General features: G+C 40.6%; 1 protein-coding gene across 3 annotated transcripts in view; it reads right to left on the bottom strand.

The window, feature by feature from the left end:
• Nucleotides 1-4,048: 4,048 nt before the first annotated feature.
• Nucleotides 4,049-22,201, bottom strand: part of c1h8orf34 (chromosome 1 C8orf34 homolog) — a 319,455-nt gene continuing 301,302 nt past the window's right edge. For all 3 annotated transcript variants that reach the window (XM_059982462.1, XM_059982473.1, XM_059982479.1), the window contains exons 13-14: nt 22,085-22,178; nt 4,049-5,597 (exon numbers count right to left, since the gene is read on the bottom strand). In XM_059982462.1, coding sequence (XP_059838445.1) covers nt 5,590-5,597; nt 22,085-22,178 — 102 coding nt within the window. In that variant the 3' untranslated portion in view covers nt 4,049-5,589. The remainder of the gene's footprint in view (nt 5,598-22,084; nt 22,179-22,201) is intronic.

The raw sequence follows: 22,201 nt of genomic DNA, 5'->3' as shown, positions 1-22,201 counted from the left end.
TCCTGGTCAATAATCAGTTCCTCGGACTTGCAGATATTGAGAGAGATATTGCTGTTTTGGCACCACTAGCCAGATTTTTAATCTCCCTCATATATGTTGATTCCTCACCACCTTTGGTTTAGCCAACAACAGTGGTGTCATCAGCAAACTTAAATTTTGTATTGGGGCTGAGCTTAGTCGCACACAAACACCACATACACCACCTTCTCTAGCCTTCTTCAAATCAGCAGTTCAGTCCATCCTGTGTATCAAGAAACCTTCAGGTATTGCTGATGTATCCAGAGTGTCTAGAGTGAACCATATCTCTGTGAAACACAGAACACGGCAATTCCTCATTTCCTTCTGATACGGAATGGGTAAAGGGGGTATCATTCCACTGCGATTCAGCCTGGCTTCTTCCAGCCATAGCAATGTACATTTTTTCTGCTTAAAGGTTCCATAAGTGCACACTTGAGAGCTAAGTCCACTGAATGCTTCAGAAGATCGCGAAATCGCTAGTTCATTAAGATGGTTCAAAAGTACGCTGCTTAAAGGGAAATCACATGCTGCAGATTGCAGTGAGTTTAATTCAAAAGAGAGCAATCTAGAAGTTCTGTTAGCAGCCCACAACATGTCACCCTGGTTCAGCAGCGCCATCTTGAACAGAATTGAGGAGCATTACCAGCGACGGCTTGGAACATGGACTGCTCTACGTAGTCAATGAAAAGGCAGGCATGGTCGGGTCCAGGCCCAATGCAGGTGCCCATAGCTACACCTTAAGCATGGAGAAAGTGGAAGGAGCCAAAAGAGAAATTATTGCATGTGAGGACCAGTTTTGCCAGACAGAGAAGGATGGTGGTGGAGGGGAACTGTTTGGGTCTGTTTTCAAGAAAAAAAGCAGAGAACTTTAAGGACTTCTTGATGGGGAATCAAAGTGTATTGCGACTGGACACCTTTGATGAAAATGAGTTGATTAGGCCTGAAATTGGTTGAGGAGACTGAGAAATGTCACAGAGGTAGATGGGACTGAATCAAGCAGTATAAAAAGGGGGCTAAGGACAGTAAGCATGGGGAGAGCCAGCCTTGGATAACCAAGGAAATAAAAGGCATCAGACTAAAAGCTCATGCATGTAAAGTCACCAAGAGGAGTGGGAAAATTTTAAAAAGCAACAAAGTAGTACTAAGTCAGCAATAAAAAAGGGGAAGCTAGATTATGAAAATAAACTAGCACAAAAAACATAAAAACAGATAGTAAAAATTTTTGTAATTATATAAAGTGGAAAAGGATGGTTAAAGTCCATGTAGGACCCTTGAAGGATGAGAAGGGGGAATTGTTATTGGGTAACAAGGTCATGGCTATTTTGTGTTGGTCTTCATGGTGGAGGTCACATCTAACATGCCAAAGAGAAATGTTATGGATGTGATGGGAGGAGAGGACCTCAATACAATAGCTATCACTAAAGAGGTAGTGATGAGCTGACCAAACTTGTGGGGATGAAGATAGATAATTCCCCTGGTCCTGATGGAATGCATCCCAGGGTACTAAAAGAAATGGCAGAAGTTATAGAAGAGATTTTGGTGATGATTTTCCAAAATTCTCTGGATTCTGGGCAGGTCCTGGGGGATTGGAAGACGGCGAATGTCATGCCACTTTTCAAAAATGGATGTAGGCAAAAGGCAGGTAACTATAGGCCAGTTAGTTTAACATCTGTAGTTGGGAAAATGCTTGAAGCTGTCAATAAAGAGGAAATAGCAAGGCTTCTGGAAAGAAATGGATCCATCAGGCAGTTTCATCAAAGGCAGGTCCTATTTGACAAACTTACTCGAGTTCTTTGAGGATATAATGAGTGCAGTAGATAGAGGGGAACAGAATAAATGTACTTGGATTTCCAGAAGGCATTTGATAAGGTGCCACATAAAAGACTTATCCATAAGATAAGGATGCATAGAGTTGGGGATGATGTATTAGCATGGATAGAGGATTGCTTAACTAATAGAAAGCAGAGAGTTGGGATACATGGGTGTTACTCTGGGTGACAATTAGTGGTGAGTGGTGTGCTGCAGAGGTCAGTGCTGGGCCCACAGCTATTCACGATATACATTAATGATCTGGAAGAGGGGACCAAGTGTAGTGTATCTAAGTTCACTGATGGTACTAAATTGAATAGAAAAGCAAATTGTGCAGAAGGTATGGAGAGTCTGCAGAGAGATATAAATAGGTTAAGTGAGTGGGAAAAGGTCTGGCAAAATGGAGTACGATGTTGGTAAATGCAAGGTCATCCACTTCGGAAGGAAAAATGAAAGCAGATTATTATTTAAATGGTAAAGAATTGCAGCATTCTGCTGTACAGAAAGACTTGGAAGTGCTTGTGTGTGAATCACAAATGGTTGTTTTGCAGGTGCACAGGCCATCAAGAAGGCAAATGAAATGTTGGCCTTCATTACTAGAGGGATTGAATTTAAGAGAAGTGAGGTTATGCTGCAACTATACAGGGTACTGGTGAGGCCGCACCAGGAGTACTGCGTGTGGTTCTGATCTCCTTACTTGAAGAAGGATATACTGACTTTGGAGGCGGTGTAGAGGAGGTTCACCAGGTTGATTCCAGAGATGAGGGGGTAAGACTATGAGGAGAGATTGAGTCGCCTGGGACTATACACATTGGAATACAGATGAATGAGAGGAGATCTTAGAGAAACATATAAAATTATGAAAGAAATAGATAGGATAGAGGCAAGAAAGTTGTTTCCACTGGTAGGTGAGACTAGAACTAGGGGATATAGCCTCAAGATTCAGGGGAGTAGATTTAGGATGGAGATGAGGAGGAACTGCTTTTCCCAGAGAGTGGTAAATCTGTGGAATTCTCTGCCCAATGAAGCAGGGGAGGCTACCTCAGTAAATATATTTAAGACAAGGTTGGATAGATTTTTGCATAGTAGGGGAATTAAGGGTTATGGGGAAGGCAGGTAGGTGGAGATGAGTGCATGGTCTGATCAGCCATGATCTTATTGAATGGTGGAGCAGGCTCGATGGGCCAGATAGCCTACTCCTGCTCCTGTTTCTTGTGTTCTCATGTGTGTGTTTCTTATGTTTAAGGGTTATGGGGAAAAAGGCAGGTAGGTGGTGATGAGGGCATCTCCAGATCAGCCTTGATCTTATTGAATGGCAGAGCAGGCTACAGCAGATGGTCTATTCCTGCTCCTATTTCTTATGTTCTTATGTTAAAATGGAGTCAAGGAATCTCAGGAAGAGTCATGGAAGTTCATCTATTCCTCTGTACCTGATCTTTTTGTTCCATTTTCTGTCTGTACACTGGGAGAAGGAGCACAGCCCAGTGGTCTGATTTACCAAAGTGTGGGTTGTGAGAGGTGGTGTAGTTCAATACACATTTTGGCACCTGTGTAGCAATGGTCCAAGGTGTTTGGGCTGCTACTGGGTTAAGAGACATGCTGGTAGTATTTTGGTAACACACTTGAGATGCTGGCCTGTTTGAAGTCACTAGCTATAATGAAGAGTGCCTCCGGGTATCCTGTTTCAGAGCTGTTGATCACGGAGTATAGTTCTTTGAAGGCAGGCTGTAATGTATGCTATCAGGGATGCTAAAGTGAATGCCCATGGCAGGTAGTATGGGTGACACTTCAGCATTAGATATTCCAAGCCAGGTAAGCTGGAAATCATAATGTTTAATGGGGGGAAGATGGATAGTCAGGTGTTTACTGGAATGTTAATGGGAAGTAGGAAGGTTACAAGTGACCAGAAAGGTTACAGGAGAGTTTAAAAAGCCTAGAGGAGATCAAAGTTTCAGGGGTAGATCAGAAGCATTTTTGAGTGGTTTCTGAATGTGGGCAGAGGGAAAGGGGGAAGTTTAATTAGCTGGATTGTGCAGTTAAGCAAAGTGCACAAAGAGATGTACTAAACAGTTTGGCCAATATTAAACTTAGAACTAAGATTATACTTGATGCACTCAGTCTTACTAACATTTAAATGAGTACCCAAACCAACTTCCTGGAGATGGTTGGTTGTTTGCCCTGCTTCCCAATGCAGAGAAGAAGCACTTACAATTTTAGGGTGTCAAATTCAAGCTCAAATTTAATTGTCATTCAACCATACATGAATACCCATGAATACAGCCAAACAAGACAGCATTCCTCCAGGGCTAAGATGCAAAACAGTCATACAGAGCACAAGGCACATAGAGCACATATAAGATAGCAGTAAACATACAGTTACACAAAAAATATATTAGCCCAAATCCCTGAGTCAATGAATGTTATCGGCAAGAGCAAGCATGCAGCAGTCTGCAGACGAATGCAGTCCAGCTTGTGTTCTACCTAACACTGGAGGGCAGCACCGATGCCAGCATGGAGACCACATCAGACCAACTCCAATGCCTCTCTCTGGGGCAGCAGAAAACAGGCAACGCCATGGCTTGAGGCATAGTACGTGTTGTAACCAAGGCCACGCAGTTCTCCTGCTTCCGATCCTTTCAATAAGCCAGTGAACCAGACTTGCAGCCATTCCTCATTAACAATGTCCAACAGGGACTTTCAATCACAAGAAAAATGCCCAAGAAAATCATTCGCTGTTAGACTCAGATCACCTTTCCATAACGACTCTGACACCTCCCTTGTAGCAGGTGGCAGCACGGTCCACACCAAGTCCAGCATGTCCACCATCAAGCAACTCACTCTTGGGACAGACCTGCAGTACTTGAATTTTTTAATGTTCAGCAGCATCTTACAATCGAAACAAGGAATTTTTTAAAAGACAATACCACCTTTGGTAGACCCACAGAAGCCACCGTGTCCAAGTATGCTGCCATCTTATTAGAAGCTTCAATAACAATATTGAGCTATTTCATAGTGAATGAGAAGATAAGATAAGAATAGATAGTATTGGGTTTGAAGATTTGTGACTAGAATGGAAAATGCAATAATAGTTGTTTGTATCATTAATCTTAAGAATTTAATTTTCATCATATTATTCTTGGCAATGAGGGCTAATGAATTCAGTGCCTTCATGTTTCAGTTTATTTTGCTTCTTTGAATTTAATATGAAATAAAAGTGCAATATCTTCCCAGTGATATAATTTTCAATTAAGTAGACATCATTATTTATTTGTGACCCAAGATCAAAGATCCCATCACATTAATCAGAAAGCTGCAGTAAGATCTAGTGGAGTGGTCTGTCAGTGGATTGTGTTGTAAGCTCTCTAAAGCAAGGATCCTTGTACTTCATTTAATAAGTGTTCATGCATTTGAAACTAAAGATTTACATAAAAGACCAACATTCACTTGATTCCCCAATAAACATTTTATAAAAATACACTGAAAATATAATACTCCCAATGAAACATACATGGTATTATTAACACAGATTTATTTCTTGTTACATTTATTTTAAATGATTTATTACAAACAGGCTATGATAATTAGTGGTGCAATGCAATATTCTATTATATCCATTGTATAATTGCTCATTTTAACTGGTTGTCCTTATAAAAATATAAAAATTGTGTAGTTTTACTTCAATGCACAGAAGATATTCAAGATTTTCATTTGTCTTCTACTGTGTAACATGTTATAAATCTTTCCGGAAATCACTTTTTCACGTCATAAACCTGGAAGAAGCAGAAAACACAAATTATTTGTACTGTACTAAGCATGGAACTCTGGCAAGAAATATCGAATTGATAGGTACATCAATCCAATCAGAAGCACACTAGGATTACAGCACTATGTGATTTGCAGACACAACCCTGCTGGAGTGTCAAAGTATACTTTATTTGCAAGTTTTGGGATATTGTTTGTAGTGTACTGTTGAATATTCAAACTTAAATTAGAAAATTAAATTAAAGTAACACCTGGTCAGAAAGGCCGCTGCTGCTGTACCGCGCGAGATGGTTGTTGACTTCAGGAGGGCACGGAGCGACCACTCCCAGCTGAACATCGACGGTTCCTCAGTAGAGATTGTTAAGAGCATCTGGCTGTTCACCTTTCTTGGTGTTCACCTGGCAGAGAATCACACCTGATCCCTCAACACCAGCTCCATAGCAAAGAAAGCCCAGCAGCGTCTCCACTTTCTGCGAAGGCTGAGGAAAGTCCATCTCCCACCCCACACCCTCATCACATTCTACAGGGGTTGTATTGGGAGCATCCTGAGCAACTGCATCACTGCCTGGTTTGGAAATTGCACCATCTCGAATTGCAAGACCCTGCAGCGGATAGTGAGGTCAGCTGAGAAGATCATCAGGGTCTCTCTTCCCACCATCACGGATATTTACACTACAGACTGCATCCGCAAAGCAAACAGCATTATGAAGGACCCTACACACCCCTCATACAATCTCTTCTCCCTCCTGCCATCTGGGAAAAGGCACCGAAGCATTCCGGCTCTCACGACCAGACTATGTAACAGTTTCTTCCCCCAAGCTATCAGACTCCTCAATACCCAGAGCCTGGACTGACACCTTACTGCCCTATTGTCCTGTTTATTATTTATTGTAATGCTTGCACTGTTTTGTGCACTTTATGCAGTCCTGGGTAGGTCTGTAGTCTAGTGTAGTTGTTGTGCGTTTTTTTTTCCTCTGTGTTGTTTTTTACATAGTTCAGTCTAGATTTTGTACTGTGTCATGTAACAACATGGTCCTGAAAAACGTTGTCTTGTTTTTACTATGCATGGTACCAGCAGTTATGGTTGAAATTACAATAAAAGTGACTTGACTCGACTTGACAATATTCCTATATAAATCAAACAACAGAACTGAGATCCATCAACACCCATTTTCAAGAGCACAGGAATGCACCCTCCCTCTCCAACCCACCCCAAAATACCAACACATTGGCAAACATAAAAAATCATCTGTAAAAAACTTGTAGTCCTCACTGTAGCTTCATGGTCTACTTCCAAGTGCTCCAATTTCCTCCCAAAAATGCATATTTTCATTTTCAATCTTTTTTTATCGATTTAAAAGAATAAGGATAAATACAAGTCAGAGGAGAAGTTATCTCAAATACATATTTCAATAAATACACACTATCAAAATCATACATAGTATTAAGCTAATATAAAGAGGGAAAAAAGAACCACATCTCCTCTTAACAATTCATCCAAAAAAAAAACTCAAAAACATCTGTTATTAAGAGAAAAAGAAAACCCACCAAACTAACCTAAAACAAAAAAAAGGGGACTGGGCAATCCATTTTGAGGATACAATTTTAAAAAAAAAGGTCAAATCTAAAACTTTGTGGAGAAGAAAAAAAAATTAACTGAAGAAGTAAAAAGAATTAGATCATATGAAAATATTGAATAAAAGGTCGCCAAGTTTGTTCAAATTTAAAAGATGTATCAAACATCCGACTCCCAGTTTTCTCCAAACTTAAACACAGCATAATGGAGGAGAGCCAGAAAAATCAGTAGGTAGATTGGGCTCCTTCCAATACAATAGGATAGCTCTCCTAGCAAATAAAGTTGAGAAAGCTATCAAGCGTTGAGTGGAAGCAGGATCATTTCCTGCTTCCATTGGAATAATCCCAAAGATTGCCGTAAATGAATTAGGTTGTAGGTCCAAACATATGACTTTTGATAGTGTTCTAAAAACAACTCTCCAAAAATTATTTAACTTTATGCAGGCCCAAAACATGAGTTAAGGTAGCCACCTCAGTATTGCATCTATCACAGGTGGGATTTACATTAGAAAAAATATGCGCTAGGAGTGACGGGCGCAGATAGATGAATTGTTAACTAAATGACAAATTTTATTCCATGGATTATCTGAAAGTGACTCTTGAAGTTCTAATTCCCAAGCACGTTTAACCTTATCATTAGACATCATTCGTAAATTCAATAGCCGTTTATATATAATGGCTATTAATCCTTATAGAAATAGTTTAAGCTGAAAGATAACATCTATCATATTTGGTAAATGACCAAATGGGTAATTCAGTAACAAATTGCATTAAAAGTTTCTGACATGTAAATATCTAAAAAATTGTGCATTAGATTTATATTTGTCCACTTGCTGCGAAAAAGACGTTAAACAATCCTCTAAAAACAAATCTAGAAAAGTCTTTATTCCCTTAGTTTTCCAAGTTAAAAGGCCTTATCTAAAATTGATGGTTTAAAAAAATAGTTAAGATGGATATTACTAGAAAGAACAGTTATTTAAGTCAAAAAATATGCAAAACTGAAACCAAATTTTTAATGTATGTCTAACAATGGGACTAAGATCTTGTCTGCCAATGCATATTGATAAGATATCAGTCACTCTGAAGTATCCCTGGTATGTAGATAGGTGGAGGGTGTTAGGTAGAATCATGAGTGCAATGGTGGGGAGAGGGGAGTTGATGTGAATGCTGGAAAAAATTAGTGAGGAATGGGATTGTGTTGAGAGCCAGGATGAACTCAATGGGATGAATGGTTTCCTTCCATGTCATAGGATTATGGAGTACAGAAATAGGGTCACTGGCCAACTCATTCACACCAACTAAGATTCCCAACTAAGCCAGCCATATTTGCCTGCGTATGGTCCTCTAAACCTTTCCAATCTCCGTACCAGTCCAAGTGACTCTTAAATGTGTTAATGGACTTGCCTCAATCACTTTCTCTGGCAGTTCTTTCCATGGATGCATAACCATCTGCTGAAGTAGTTGACCCTCAAATTCTTTTACATACAGTGGATTCTGATTAATTGGGCCATAAGTTAATCCAGGCAGCCACTTATTTGGGACAAGTCTTAAGAAAATAGCCAGCGTTCCCTTCATTTATTTGGGACAATATGCCACTTAATTAGGGCAGGCGTCTGTTGCTGAACATTTTCTAACTAGCGTGAGTCATGCACGACGTGTGGCCAGTAGACACTACTCTTGCTTAGAACAAACAATTTTTAAATAGTACCACTTGCAGGGATTGTTGTCACTGACAGTTGGCAAATAATAAACAGCGAGACAACTCAGGACTATTTTGCTCACTGCGGTTTCAAGCATTCAGACAGACAGAAAGACAGACAGACATACTTTATTCATCCCGAGGGAAATTGGGTTTCGTTATAGCCACACCAACCAAGAATAATGAACCAAGACTTTGAGATACAAGAAATGGCCAAGAGTGAAAATGAGACAATCTCATTACTTCAGCAAGTCAGGAATTATGAATAATTTGAAACTATCAACAATCTGCTTGAAAGTTACAATAAAAATGAAGATTTGGAGGATGTAATCATCAAAAGCACTGTTTGAAAGTGGTGCTGATTTGTTCATTTGCAGCCAATCGAAAGAACATGGCAGTGTACACTGAATGAATTCCTCCATCAATAACTATTGGGAATTAATACACAGTTTTATAGTACTGTAGCAGTTTTGATAGTGTTCTAATCTGTTTTGTATTCCATTTGTTACTCAGTTAAACAGTAGTTTGTTTTTTTTTATGCTTTTTAAAATATTTCAAAGAAATTTTGGCTAATTGGGGGCAGCCTCTTAACTGGGCCAAAATGTACTGGTCCTGATGTGTCCCAATTAACCAGAATGCACTATATTAACCTGTCTTCTTAAGCAGAAGTCTTCTAGTTTTGATCCCCTTTCCCTTCGCGCTATGTATGCCCTTCATAATTTTATACACTTCTATAGGTCACACATCAGTCTCCTACGCTCCAAATGAATAAATTCCTAGTCTGCTCAAACTCTCTCAATAACTCGCCCTCAAGTCCTAGTAACATTTTTCTGAATCTTCTTTACACTCTTTCCAGCTTAATACATGCTTCCTACAACAGGGTAATCAAAACCACACACATTACTTCAGTGGCAGCCTTACCAATATCTTGTACAATTGCAATGTAATGTCCCAAATCATATATTCAATGTCTTCTACACCAATAGTAATAGCCAACCATTGGTTACCCCTTCTTCACCACCCTGTCTACCTGTGATGTCATGTGGATATATTATGAAACATTTCTACACTGATCTTTCTCACAATGTTCTAATTCAATAGGTAGAAAAAAACAAAACTTATAAGACAGGGGTTCCTTTCTGGCCCTATGCCTTTGACTTGACTGGCCTCGGAATTCTCCTCATTACGGAGCCAATCAGCAATTCCCAAAAAAAAACCAACATCCAGTATTTTGTGTATGTTGATCCAGCAGACTAGGCACACAACCTTGCTAAAAAATAGTACAAATACCCTGAGTGTTACCAGAAGTTCAATCCACCAATTACAAAAATGCTTTGGCAGCAAGAGTTCTACATTCTGCCTCCCGCAGCCGTCCATCGTTGACAAAGTGAAATCCAGAGTGTGATGGAATACATTCTTGGATGGAGGCAGATCTAAGACCTCTCAAGAAACACAATGCCATCCAATCATCACTTAAGTAATCCTTCTTCAACTGTAACAATATTATGCAGCTCACTACAGGGTATGTCAAGGCTTTTGTGGCAACAACTCCTTGACTAATGAGCTCAACAATCTTGAACAAAAACCTCAGAAACACATGGGCACAATTCTGTCCTCAAGTGCCCTCCAATCATGCACCTTTCTGACTTGGACAAATATTGCCATCCTTTATCCTACAACTATCAGGCTCCTGAACAAAAGGGGATGACTACACTCACTTGCCCATCCATTGAAATGTTCCACAACCAATGACTCAATTTAAGGACTCTTTGTCTTGTTAGTTCCAGCTCTTGTTATTTATTGCCATTTATTTTTATTTGTATTCGCAGTTTGTTGTCTTCTGCATTTTGGTTCTTGTTATAGTTACTATTCTATAGATTTGCTGAGTATGCTCTCAGGTTTGCTTGCGGTGACAGATACAGTATGTACTCTGATAATAAAAATTTATTTGAACTTTACTGAGTTAAAGTTCTGGAACTCTTTTGGCAATACTATGGAAGTATCTTTCCATGAATTACAATGCACTCAGAAAGCATCATAGCAACGCTTTTCTCAAGGTTTATTACTCATGGGTAGAAAGTGTTGGTCTGGCCATCAGTAACCAAATCCAATGGATGAAGATAAAAGAATTACGTTATTCATTTAATCTCTGTAATTGGAAAGCACAGAACATTTGTATTTAGGATGTTCCATAGATTTTAAGCTTGTAGGCTACACAACATTAATGAATTCCAACAATGATATTGGTAATGTCATTCGCCATAACACCATTGGATGTTACTAAGGGTCTTTTCCATATTAGATACAGGCAATTTGAAATTTATGCCCTGGCTGTCATTGATCACTGAAACTGCATTAGAATTACACTTGATGCAAACTGTTATTAGATCATGCTTGGAGTACTGTATATTTTGGGCTCCTATCCAAGAGAGGGTCCAGAGTTGGTTCATGTGAGGAATTCTGGGAATGATAGGGCTAACATATGAGGAGTGTTCAAATGCTTTGGGCCTGTACTCCCTAGAATGTAGAAGAATGCTAGGAGTATCATGAACAAAGTGGATGAGCTTTGAGCGTGGATCAGTACTTGGAGCTATCATGTTGTGGCCATTAAAGAGACTTGGATGGCTCAGGGGCCGGAATGGCTAGTGTCAGGCTTTAGATGTTTCAGAAAGGACAGGGAGGGGGGCAAAAGAGTTGGGGCGTGGCACTGCTGATCAGAGATAGAGTCATGGCTGCAGAAAAGGAGGAAGTCATGGAGGAATTGTCTACTGAATCCCTGTGGGTGGAAGTTAGAAACAGGAAGGGGTCAATAAATCTACTGGGTGTTTTTATACACCACCCAATAGTAACAGGGACACCGAGGAGCAGATGGGAGAAAGATTCTGGAACAATGCAATAACAACAGGGTTCTTGTGATGGGAGATTTTAATTTCCCCAGTATTGATTGGCATTTCCCTAGCGCAAGGGGTTTCGATGGGGTGGAGTTTGTTAAGGGTGTTGGGGAAAGATTCCTGACACAATATGTAGATAAACCTACAAGAGGAGAGGCTGTACTTGATGTTGTATTCAGAAATGAAACTGGTCAGGTGTCAGGTCTCTCAGCGGGAGAGCATTTTGGAGATAGTGATCACAAATGTTCAGGGGATATTTGCGTGGCGTTCTGCATAGGTACATCGCAATGAGAAAGGGAAATGATTGTAGGGTACAGGAACAGTGGTGTATAAAGGATGTTGTAAATCTAGTCAAGAAGAAAAGCACTTGAAAGGCTACTGTGGGAGGTGAGGGAGGAGATTGCTGAGCCTTCGGCAATGATCTTTGCATCATCATTGGGGATGGGAGTGGTTCCGGAGGATTGGAAGGTTGCAGATGTTGTTCCCTTATTTAAAAAGGGAGTAGAGCCCAGGAAATGATAGACCAGTGAGTCTTACTTCAGTGGTTGGTAAGTTGATGGAAAAGATCCTGAGAGGCAGGATTTATGAACATTTGGAGAGGCATAATATGATTAAGAAGAGTTAATACGGCTTTGTCAAAGGCAGGTCATGCCTTACAAGCCTGATTGAATTTTTAAGGATGTGTCTAAACACATTGATGAAGGTAGAGCAGTAGATGTAGTCTATATGGATTTCAGCAAGGCATTGATAAGGTTCCCCATGCAAGGCTTATTGCGAAAATAAGGAGGCATGGAATCCAAGGAAACATTGCTTTGTGGATCCAGAGTGGTTGTAGACAGGTCATATTCAACATGGAGGTCAGTGACCAGTGGTGTGCCTCAGGAATCTGTTTTGGGCACCTACTTTTTGTAATTTTTATAAATGACCTGGATGAAGAAGTGGAGGGATGGGTTAGTAAATTTGCTGATGACTCAAAGATTGGGGGTGTTGTGGATAGTGTGGAGAGCTGTCAAAGGTTACAACGGGACATTGATAGGATGCAAAACGGGGCTGAGAAGTGACAGATGGAGTTCAAACCAGGTAAGTATGAGGTGGTTCATTTTGGTAGGTCAAATATGATGGCAGAATATAGTATTAGTGTTGTCTCTTGGCAGTGTGGAGGATCAGAGGGATCTTGGGGTCCAAGTCCATTGGACACTCAAAGCTGCTGCACAGGTTGACTGTGTGGTTAAGAAGTCATACAGTGTATTGGCCTTCATCTACCATGGGGTTGAGTTCAAGAGCCAAGAGGTAACATTACAGTTATATAGAACCCTGGTTAGACCCCACTTGGAGTACTGTGCTCAGTTACAGTCACCTCACTACAGGAAGGATATGAAAACTGTAGAAAGGGTGAAGAGGATATTTGCAAGGATATTGCCTGGATTGGGGAGCATGCCGTATGAGATTAGGTTGAGTGAACTTGGCCTTTTCTCCTTGGAGCACCAGAGGATGAGAGGTTACCTGATAGAGATGTATAGATGATGAGAGGCATTGATCGTGTGGATAGTCAGAGGCTTTTTCCCAGGGCTGAAATGCCTAACACAAGAGGGCACAGTTTTAAGGTGTTGGAAGTGGGTACAGAGGAGATGTCAGGGGTAAGTTTTTTTCTGCAGAGAGTGGTGAATGTGTGGAATCGGCTGCTGGTGATGGTGGTGGAGGCGGATACAATAGGGTTTTTAAGGTCCATGGATAGGTACATGGAGCTTACTACAATAGAGGGCTACGGTAACCCTAGGTAATTTCTAAAGTAAGTACATGTTCAGTACAGGATTGTGGGGTGAAGAGCCTGTATTGTACTGTAGTTTTTCTATGTTTCTATGAAGGGGTATCACATCAAAACCCGTTGAATATTGAAAGGCCTAAATAAAGTGGATGTGGAGCGGATTTTTTTAATAGTGTGAGAGTCTAGGACAGGAGGATACAGCCTCAGAATAGAAGGATGTCCCTTTGGAACAGAGATGAGGAATTTCTTATGCTGGAGGGTGGTGAATCAGTGGTATTCATTGTCGATTGGGTAAATTTAAAGTGGGGTTTGCTGTTGATAGGCTCGTGATTAGCAAGGATGTCAAAGATTATGGGGAGAAGGCAGGCAAATGGGGTTGAAAGAGATAATAAATCAGCTATGATTGAATGGTGGAGCAGATTTAATGAGTCAAATTTTACAAGGATGTAAAATTTACAAGGAGAATATTAACAAGGATGTTGCTCAGACTTGAGGACCTGATTTAAAGGGAAAGGTTGAATAGGTTAAGATTTTATTCTCTAGAACATAGAAGATTGAGGGGAAATTTGATAGAGGTATACAAAATTATGAGATGTATGGATAGCGTAAGTGCTGAAAGGCTTTTTCCACAGAGTCTGGGTGAGACTACAATTAGAGGTCATGTGTTAAGAGCGAAAGGTGAAATACTTAAGTGGAATACGAGGGGGAGCTTCTTCACGCAGAGGGTAGTGAGAGTGTGGAATGAGCTGCCAGTGCAAATGGTGGATGGGGGTTTAATTTCAACATTGAAGAGAAATTTGTATAGGTACATGGATGAAAAGTGTCTGGAGGACTATGGTCTGAGTGCAGGTCAATGGGACTAGGCAGATTAATGGTTTGGCATGGACTGGATGGGCTGAAGGGCCTGTTTCTGTGCTGTATAGTGTTCTATGACTCTAAATAGCCTAATTCTGCTCCTATATCTTATGGTCTTATTGTCTGAGAATTTTAACTTTTTCTAATAATGTTTGGATAGCTATATAAAAACAAATGTAGACAAGAACTTAGAACTAAAGTCAATACTAAAGTTTCACTTGGTGTTTAAATCTGTGCACTACAGTATTCACTTTCAGTATTATATTTGAACTAAAGACCCACACCCCCTTAAAACACTAACAGATGTGCACAGAATTCTTCAATAATAAATTAATTTATGATCATAAAACATAATTGTATTCTAACATATGAATGTTGAATAATTTCATTCACTTCCTGAGACCCAAATGAGATCACTGGAGCACAAATTGTATTCAGGCTTTTTGCTATTTCAGTCAAAGTGTCAGTCTATGTTAAATGCAACTCCTTGTGGTATCTAACAAAAACTGGAACTAGTAGCTTTAAATTACAAGCTTCACCAAATACAAATTATATTGCATCTTTTTAATGTTCTGAGGAATGAAATGGAATGAAAATGATTATTGAGTTGCATCAGGATTTTGTAGCACAAATAACAAATTTGGGTCAGAGTCTTTTGGCACAGAATTGAGAGTAGTGAGTCCTTTGGTTTTCCACATCCACGCCACTGTTTTTGTTGCCCATCCACAGTAATCACACTTGTCCACATTCAGTCCACTGCCTCCCCTCTTAGAGTGCCTGTCTTAAGTATTAATAAATATGGTTGTATTCAATACCATCTCAGTCTCTGGCAACACATTCCAAATGTCAACCACTCTCTGTTTAAAAATAAACTTTCCCCTCAGATCCCCTTTAAAACTCCTCCATTTCCCTTCAGCCAAAGTCATGTTGTTCCTGATACACTTACTATGAGAAAGTGATTCTAACTACCTCCTCTGTGTTTCTTATAAGTGACTCTATCGGGTCACTTCCCAGTTTATCCAATCACTCCCCATAACTAAGGTGCTCCAGTCCAGCCAGCATCCTGGTGAATCTCCTTTGTGTTCTCTCCAGTGAGCCATATCCTTTCTACAGTGCGATGACACAATACTTGACGTGCGACTACGTGAAGCTGTAACACAACCTCCTGACATTTATATTTTCTGCCCCAAACATTGAAGGTAAGCATGTCATATACCTTCTTCATCATCCTCTCTAGTTACATTTTCAGGGAACTTTGGACTTGATCCCCCATCACACAATACTTGTTGTGTATGTCTTGTCCCTATTTAACTTCCCAAAATGCATCACTGTATACTTGTCAGGATTAAATTCTATCTTGCAAATGTTTCTTTTGGTCTATATCCTGGCCTAATGTTTTAGTTTTAGACAGTCTTCCTCATTATCCACATCACCACCATCCTTATTGTCACCTTTAGAATTGCAAGACATACCTCCTCCACAAGACACTAATAATTATTACAAAGGGAATTCTCAGCACCCCTTCCTCTGCTTATTCAGTGATCATAGACTTCCAATTAGAAAAGCATCTTTTGCCTCCTATCACCAAGCTGATTTTGGATCAATTTTAGTCAGCTTTCCTTGGATTCCATGTGCCTTGACCAGCCTGCAATGCAGGACCTTGTCAAATGCTTTACTCAAGTCCACTTTTGTAAATTTTTTGTAACTTAGAGATTTTTATGTATTGCACTGTACTGTGCACAAAACAACAAATTTCACTAAACACGTGACGACAACAAACCTGATTCTGATTTTTTTAAAGCTTTTATGTCTCACATGTTAAAATACCTTAAATGTGGAAGTACTTTAAATTGTTTCATGAAAATATTTGAATGCTCAGTATTACACTCTTTCCTGGATTCTCATGAACTTTAGCTTACTTAATGGACTTAAAACAATTGCAATCACAAATAGTTAGTTGTTGACAAGGTCTGCATTTTTCTATCATTCACTCATGGAATGGACATACAGTATATTCCTAAAGGAGAATAACTCATAACTTGGAGGGAAATTTGAGATTGCCGTTGCAGTTTTTAAAGGAGTAGGAACTGTAGGTTTTGAAATTTTGGCAAGTTATTACAGTGAATCTTGTAAACTGTAAACTATGTAAAGCATGGTAGGCCAGTTGTGGAAGGAATACAGACTCAGATAAGGAGCAGGTATTTTAGGCTTCCAAGCCTGTTCTGCCATTTAATAAGATTATTCAATGTTGGAAAATGCATGGTCATGCACTTTCATGGAGGAAATAAATGTGCAGACTATTTTCTAAATGGGGAGAAAATCCAAAAATCTAAGCTGCAAAGGGATTTGGGAGTTTTTGTGCAGAACAAAAAGGTTAACTTGCAGGTTGAGTCAGTGAAGACCAAGGCAAATGCAATGTTAGCATTCATTTCAAGAGGTCTAGAATATAAAAGTAGAGATATGATGCTGAGGCTTCATAAAGCACTGGTGAGGCTTCACCTTGAGTATTGTGAACAGTTTTGGGCCCCTCATCTTAGAAAATATGTGCTGGCGTTGGAGAGGGTTCAGAGGAGGTTCACAAGGATGATTCTGGATATGAAAGGGTTATTATACATGGAACGTTTGATGGCTCTGGACCTGTACTCACTGGAATTTAGAAGGATGAGGGGGGATCTCTTTGAAACCTTTCGAATGTTTAAAGGCCTCGACAACGTAGATGTGAAAATGATGTTTCCCATAGTGGGGGAGTCTAGGACAAGAGGGCACTGCCTCAGGATACACAAGCATCCATTTAAAACAAAGATGCAGAGAAATTTCTTCAGCCTGATGTTGGTAAATTTATGGAATTTGTTGCCACATGCAGCTGTGGAGGCCAGGTTGCTGGGTGTATTTAAGACAGAGATTGATAGTGTCTTGACTGGCTATGGCATTACAGGGAGAAGGCCAAGGAGTGGGGCTGAGAAGGGTGAAATAGATCAGCTATGATTGAATGGCAGAGAAGATTAAATGGGCCAAATGGCCTAATTCTGCTCCTATGTCTTATGGTCTTGTGGTCTAAGCTCAAAATTTCCAAAACACCCACAGAATCTCTTGCGTTCAGAAAATCAATTGGCTTTGGGCTCAGACACTGTATTGTCATCTCATCAGAATGCACCAGCCCCCCACCACCCTCACATTTTTAAAATGCTTCTCTACTCAGCTTGAAAGCAGATTGATTCTCCTAACTTATTAGTCATGGTAAACCAAAAATATGGTCTTCAAATCATAGATGCTGCAGTGCACCTCAGGTATGCACATTTGAACTTTTAGATTCATTCTGATCTACCCTGCTTAGCAGAGCTGCACAATATGGATGCTTTCAGTGTAAAGACTGTACTTTCAGAATGATTATGTAAGTCAAGAACAGATGCCTCTGTGAACTTTAGATTGACAAGGATGTGGCAAAGTAGATTTCTCCCTCCTGTTCTTTCACCATCTGCCACAACCTCAACTGCTCTGGATGGGCTCTCAATAATTCTCAACACCGAGTGATCTAGCTATATTCCTTAATGGGATGGCTCAAAATTGTTCTGCAATACTGCCACCTCCAGCACCCACCCACTCAACCTAATACAGATTTAGCTGTAAGCACTTTATTTCTACAACACACACAAAATAATGAAGGGTCTCGGCCCAGAACATCGACTGTGCTCTTTTCCATGGATGCTGCCTGGCCTGCTGAGCTCCTCCAGCATCTTGTGTGTGTCGTTTGGATTTCCAGCATCTGAAGATTTTCTCTTGTTTTTACAGTTTGTTCACCATACCGAAGTTTATCTGGTCTCTAAATAAGGTGGCCTAGTAGGCAGTGGAAGCACCATTCCTGCCACTTGTTCTAGCTCATGAGGTCAGGAAGTTGCCTCACAACACATTTATAGCTTGGATGCTGAGACCATACTCAATTGTACTCTTCCCAAATAATAGTGTTATTGTTAAGTAGTGATGGTGGGAAGGTTGTGGTATCTGGGTCACATTGTATGGCATCATTATCCATTGCAGTGCTTCGCTTCTTTCATCTCCGAGGTAAGGCGAGATCTGCGACAGGATCCAGAAAAATTCCTTGAAATGTTAATTATTCCATACACTTCCTCTCTGATAAATTTTTTGGGAACTACAAGAATTTATACTTCTTCACTCAGGGGGTCATGAGAGTGTGGAACGATCTGTCAGCAAACAAGTGGTGCATGCATGTGAGCTTGTTTAAGTGAAGTTTGGATGGTCCCGCTTCAGGTCAATGGGATTAAGCAGTTTAAATGGTTTCGGCATGGGCCAAAGGGCCTGTTTCTGTGCTGTACATTTCTATGACTCTATACAATCCCTAGAACATCATGGCATAGATTTTCCTGCCTCCCTCTTGTAAACCATGAGACAGGTGCAACGCATATGTTTATGCCAAACTGTGGCTGATTAGAGTGTTTGGAAAGGTACAGACGAGATGTCAGGTGAAAGTTTTTTTATGCAGAGAGTGGTGAGTGCATGGAATGGGCTGCCGGCGGTGGCAGTGGAGACGAAAGTGATAGGGTCCTTTAAGAGACTCCTGGATGGCTACATGGTGCTTAGAAAAATAGAGGGCTATGGGCAAAGCCTAGGTAGTTCTAAGGTAAGGACACGTTCAGCACGGCTTTGTGGGCTGAAGGGCCTATATTGTGCTGTAGGTTTTTTATGTTTCTAAGTTTCATGGCCTGCAGCACCACTGGCATAGCCCTGCCCGAAATGAATGTGTCATACCAAAGTGGAGTGCAGGTGTGACATGCACCCCGCTATTGACTTCCAAGTATTCCAGTTGTCATTCAACTGAAAGAACATCTCCACGAAATTGCTGCATTATGGGGAAAGCTCCCTTATCCATAACCATTGTAAATCTCGGGTTGGGAAAGGAGTCACGGACTCACGAAGGTGTGCTACTCATTGAACATATGTATTCCCACTGCAGAGTCCCTGAGATTGGAGTCCATTGGAGTCCATTTCTTAGGAATCCAAAGAAAGCCACTTTCAGAATCTTGATGGGAAGCAGAGAATGTATTCAGCTCCTCTCTTCTCTCGAGACACTTGCTCCAAGTTTTCATTTGCTCTCCCTAGATTTCTTGGCTGAAAGTCTTTGCAGCAATATACTTCTTTTACCAATTCCACAACAGCCGCAAGTCTAAGCACTTGTTGCTGAGAAGCAGCATTCCTGGCACGTTATTGAATGCTCTAATGAGCTGGCTCTGGGAATAACAGCAGGGTCAATGGAGCAATTCTCCGAAGTTCTTTCAGCATAAATAGTACCATGGTATGTTGAGGTAAACATGGGTCAAGGTGACTTTACCTCTAATTTCCTTCTACTGATTGGGGAAGCTTTATGCCTCCTCCAAATAATCCAGTTAAAATAAACAATAACAGTACTTAATACCTTGCTGCAAAAGTACTTGAATTTTACTGCACTCTGTATGAGAACTGCCATGATAATTGGCTGTAATAGGTAGCAGACTTACTCTGCAATAATTCTGCTGTTTTCTTTTGTTCTTGTTACATTGGCATAAAAGTAGGGTTAGTTTTCTCATCTTTATGCAAGTCAGGTTAGTCAAGCAATGAATCTTGTCGGAATATTATAAAATGAAACATAACTGTACAATTTTACACGGCTCCAATGGTAACCTTATATGCATGTGGGAAGCATATTGTTGGTGGGTCTGGAAGTATGTAAACTTCAATAGGCAAATGATGGAATAACCAACATCTGGATCAGCAAGGATGTGATGCTGAGACTTTTCAAGGCACTGGTGAGGCCTCACCATGAGTATTGTGAACAGTTTTGGGCCCCTCATCTTAGAAAAGATGTGCTGGCATTGGAGAGGGTCCAGAGGAGGTTCACGAGGATGATTTTGGGAATGAAAGGGCTATCATATGAGGAACGTTTGATGGCTCTGGGTCTGCATTCACTGGAACTTAGAAGGATGGGGGAGATCTCATTGAAACCTTTCGAATGTTGAAAGACTAGACAGAGTAGATGTGAAAAGGACATTTCCCATGGTGGAGGAGTCTAGGACGAGAGGGCACAGCCTCAGGACACAGAAGTGTCCACTTAAAACAGAAATGCACAGAAATTTCTTTAGCTAGAGGGTGGTGAATCTGTGGAATTTGTTGCCACATGCAGCTGTGGAGGCCAGGTTGCTGCATGTAGTTAAGGCAGAGATTGTTAGTTTCTTGATTGGACATGGCTTTAAAGGTTATTGGGAGAAGGCCAGAGAGTGGGGTTGAGGAGGGCAAAAAAGGATCAGGCATGAATGAATGTTGGAGCAGACCTGATGGGCTAAGTGGCCTAATTCTGCACCTATGTCTTATGACCAAAGGCACACTGAAGGAAAGAGATCACTGAAGCTCAGTGGATGCCAATTGAAATTGCCAGCTCAAAGTACAAAGCACACCACTTCTTCTGGGATACCAAACAGGAAATGGAACCCAATTTAAGTGTGGTGCACTTTTCCTTCGAAAATGAGCTAATTCAGTGCGTCAGCAACTGCCCCAATGGAATAAGGAACCATTTTGACTCACTCTAACACAGAATCAGTATACATCAGTGTTTTAGCCCTTTTCTTCAGAATCTAGAAATGTGATCAATAAATATTTCTACTGTTCACTTTAAAAGACCTTATCTACTTCCTGGGGGAGACAATTTGATCCTCCAGAGTAAATTCAATGCTGCTGTTGGAAACAAATTTTTCACCAGATTGGAGCTAATCTACTGGACAAATGGGAAACTGGGAGACCTACATCACTGACATTCGAAGCCATGGTCACTTCAACCTCCATCATCAATCAGCACCACACAGATGACTCTTCCATATGTGATGCTTGGAGACTCTGCTGTAAGTCATTTGTGACTCATTTAGTGAAGCACAGTTAAGAATGAGCATTACATTAAATATCTACAAAACAACCTGCTTCCTGAGACAACAGTCTCTTCAATGGCCAAATTGGAATCCTATCTACCAAGTCTCCATGGGTCCTTTATGCTTCACTCTTCCAGGTCAGAGAAGAAGGATTTGAGGGACCTTGTTGAAAGCTTTACTAAAGTCCGTGCTCAGAACATCCATTGCCCTACCCTTATCAAATGTCTTCACTACCTCCTCAAAAAACTTACTATCCTTAATGTTTTGCTTTTCCAGATGTGAGTGCCACTTTAAATGCCAGCTTCTTCTTTACTGCATTTCTTAATCAGAGGCTTAGCACTGGCTTTTCCACAGTCCTCTTGGACCTCATCTGTGACTAAAGAGAATACAAAATTTTTTTCAAGGCTGTAGCAAACCCCTCTCTTGCTTCACACAATAACTTAGGATAGGTCCTATCAGACACTGGGGACTTACTCACCTTTAAGTCTTCAAGACAACCAACATCTCCTCCTCCTTCATATCTACAGGCCTCAGAATATCAGCACATCCCTCCCTGATCTCACTGACTTCCGTGTTCCCCTCCTTGGTGAATACTGATGTGAAGTACTTGTTTAGTGCTGATTTTTCAAGATGGGATGGAATTATGGCATTCAGTGGATGGGAATTCAGTGAAATAACACTGATGATTTTCAAGAGGGGAGGTTTAGATACATGCTGATTGCAATGCCATCAAATCTGGAACTAGCATCGGTAGCAAAATTAACAAGTACATTGACTTGTATTTCACGTCATACATACTCACATTTGTCCTGACCAGGACCTGCACCTTCATTATCGGTATTACTGGGTAAAGTCCATGGCTGACGAGTAGCTAACGACTGTGGAAAGGATTCATCCTAAGGAAAGGTAAAGTACATCT

This window comes from Hypanus sabinus, chromosome 1, assembly GCF_030144855.1.
Source record: "Hypanus sabinus isolate sHypSab1 chromosome 1, sHypSab1.hap1, whole genome shotgun sequence".
Classification (NCBI taxonomy): Eukaryota; Metazoa; Chordata; class Chondrichthyes; order Myliobatiformes; family Dasyatidae; genus Hypanus; species Hypanus sabinus.
The sequence above is the reverse complement of the archived record's forward strand: the minus strand, read 5'-3'. Positions and strand labels throughout refer to the sequence as shown.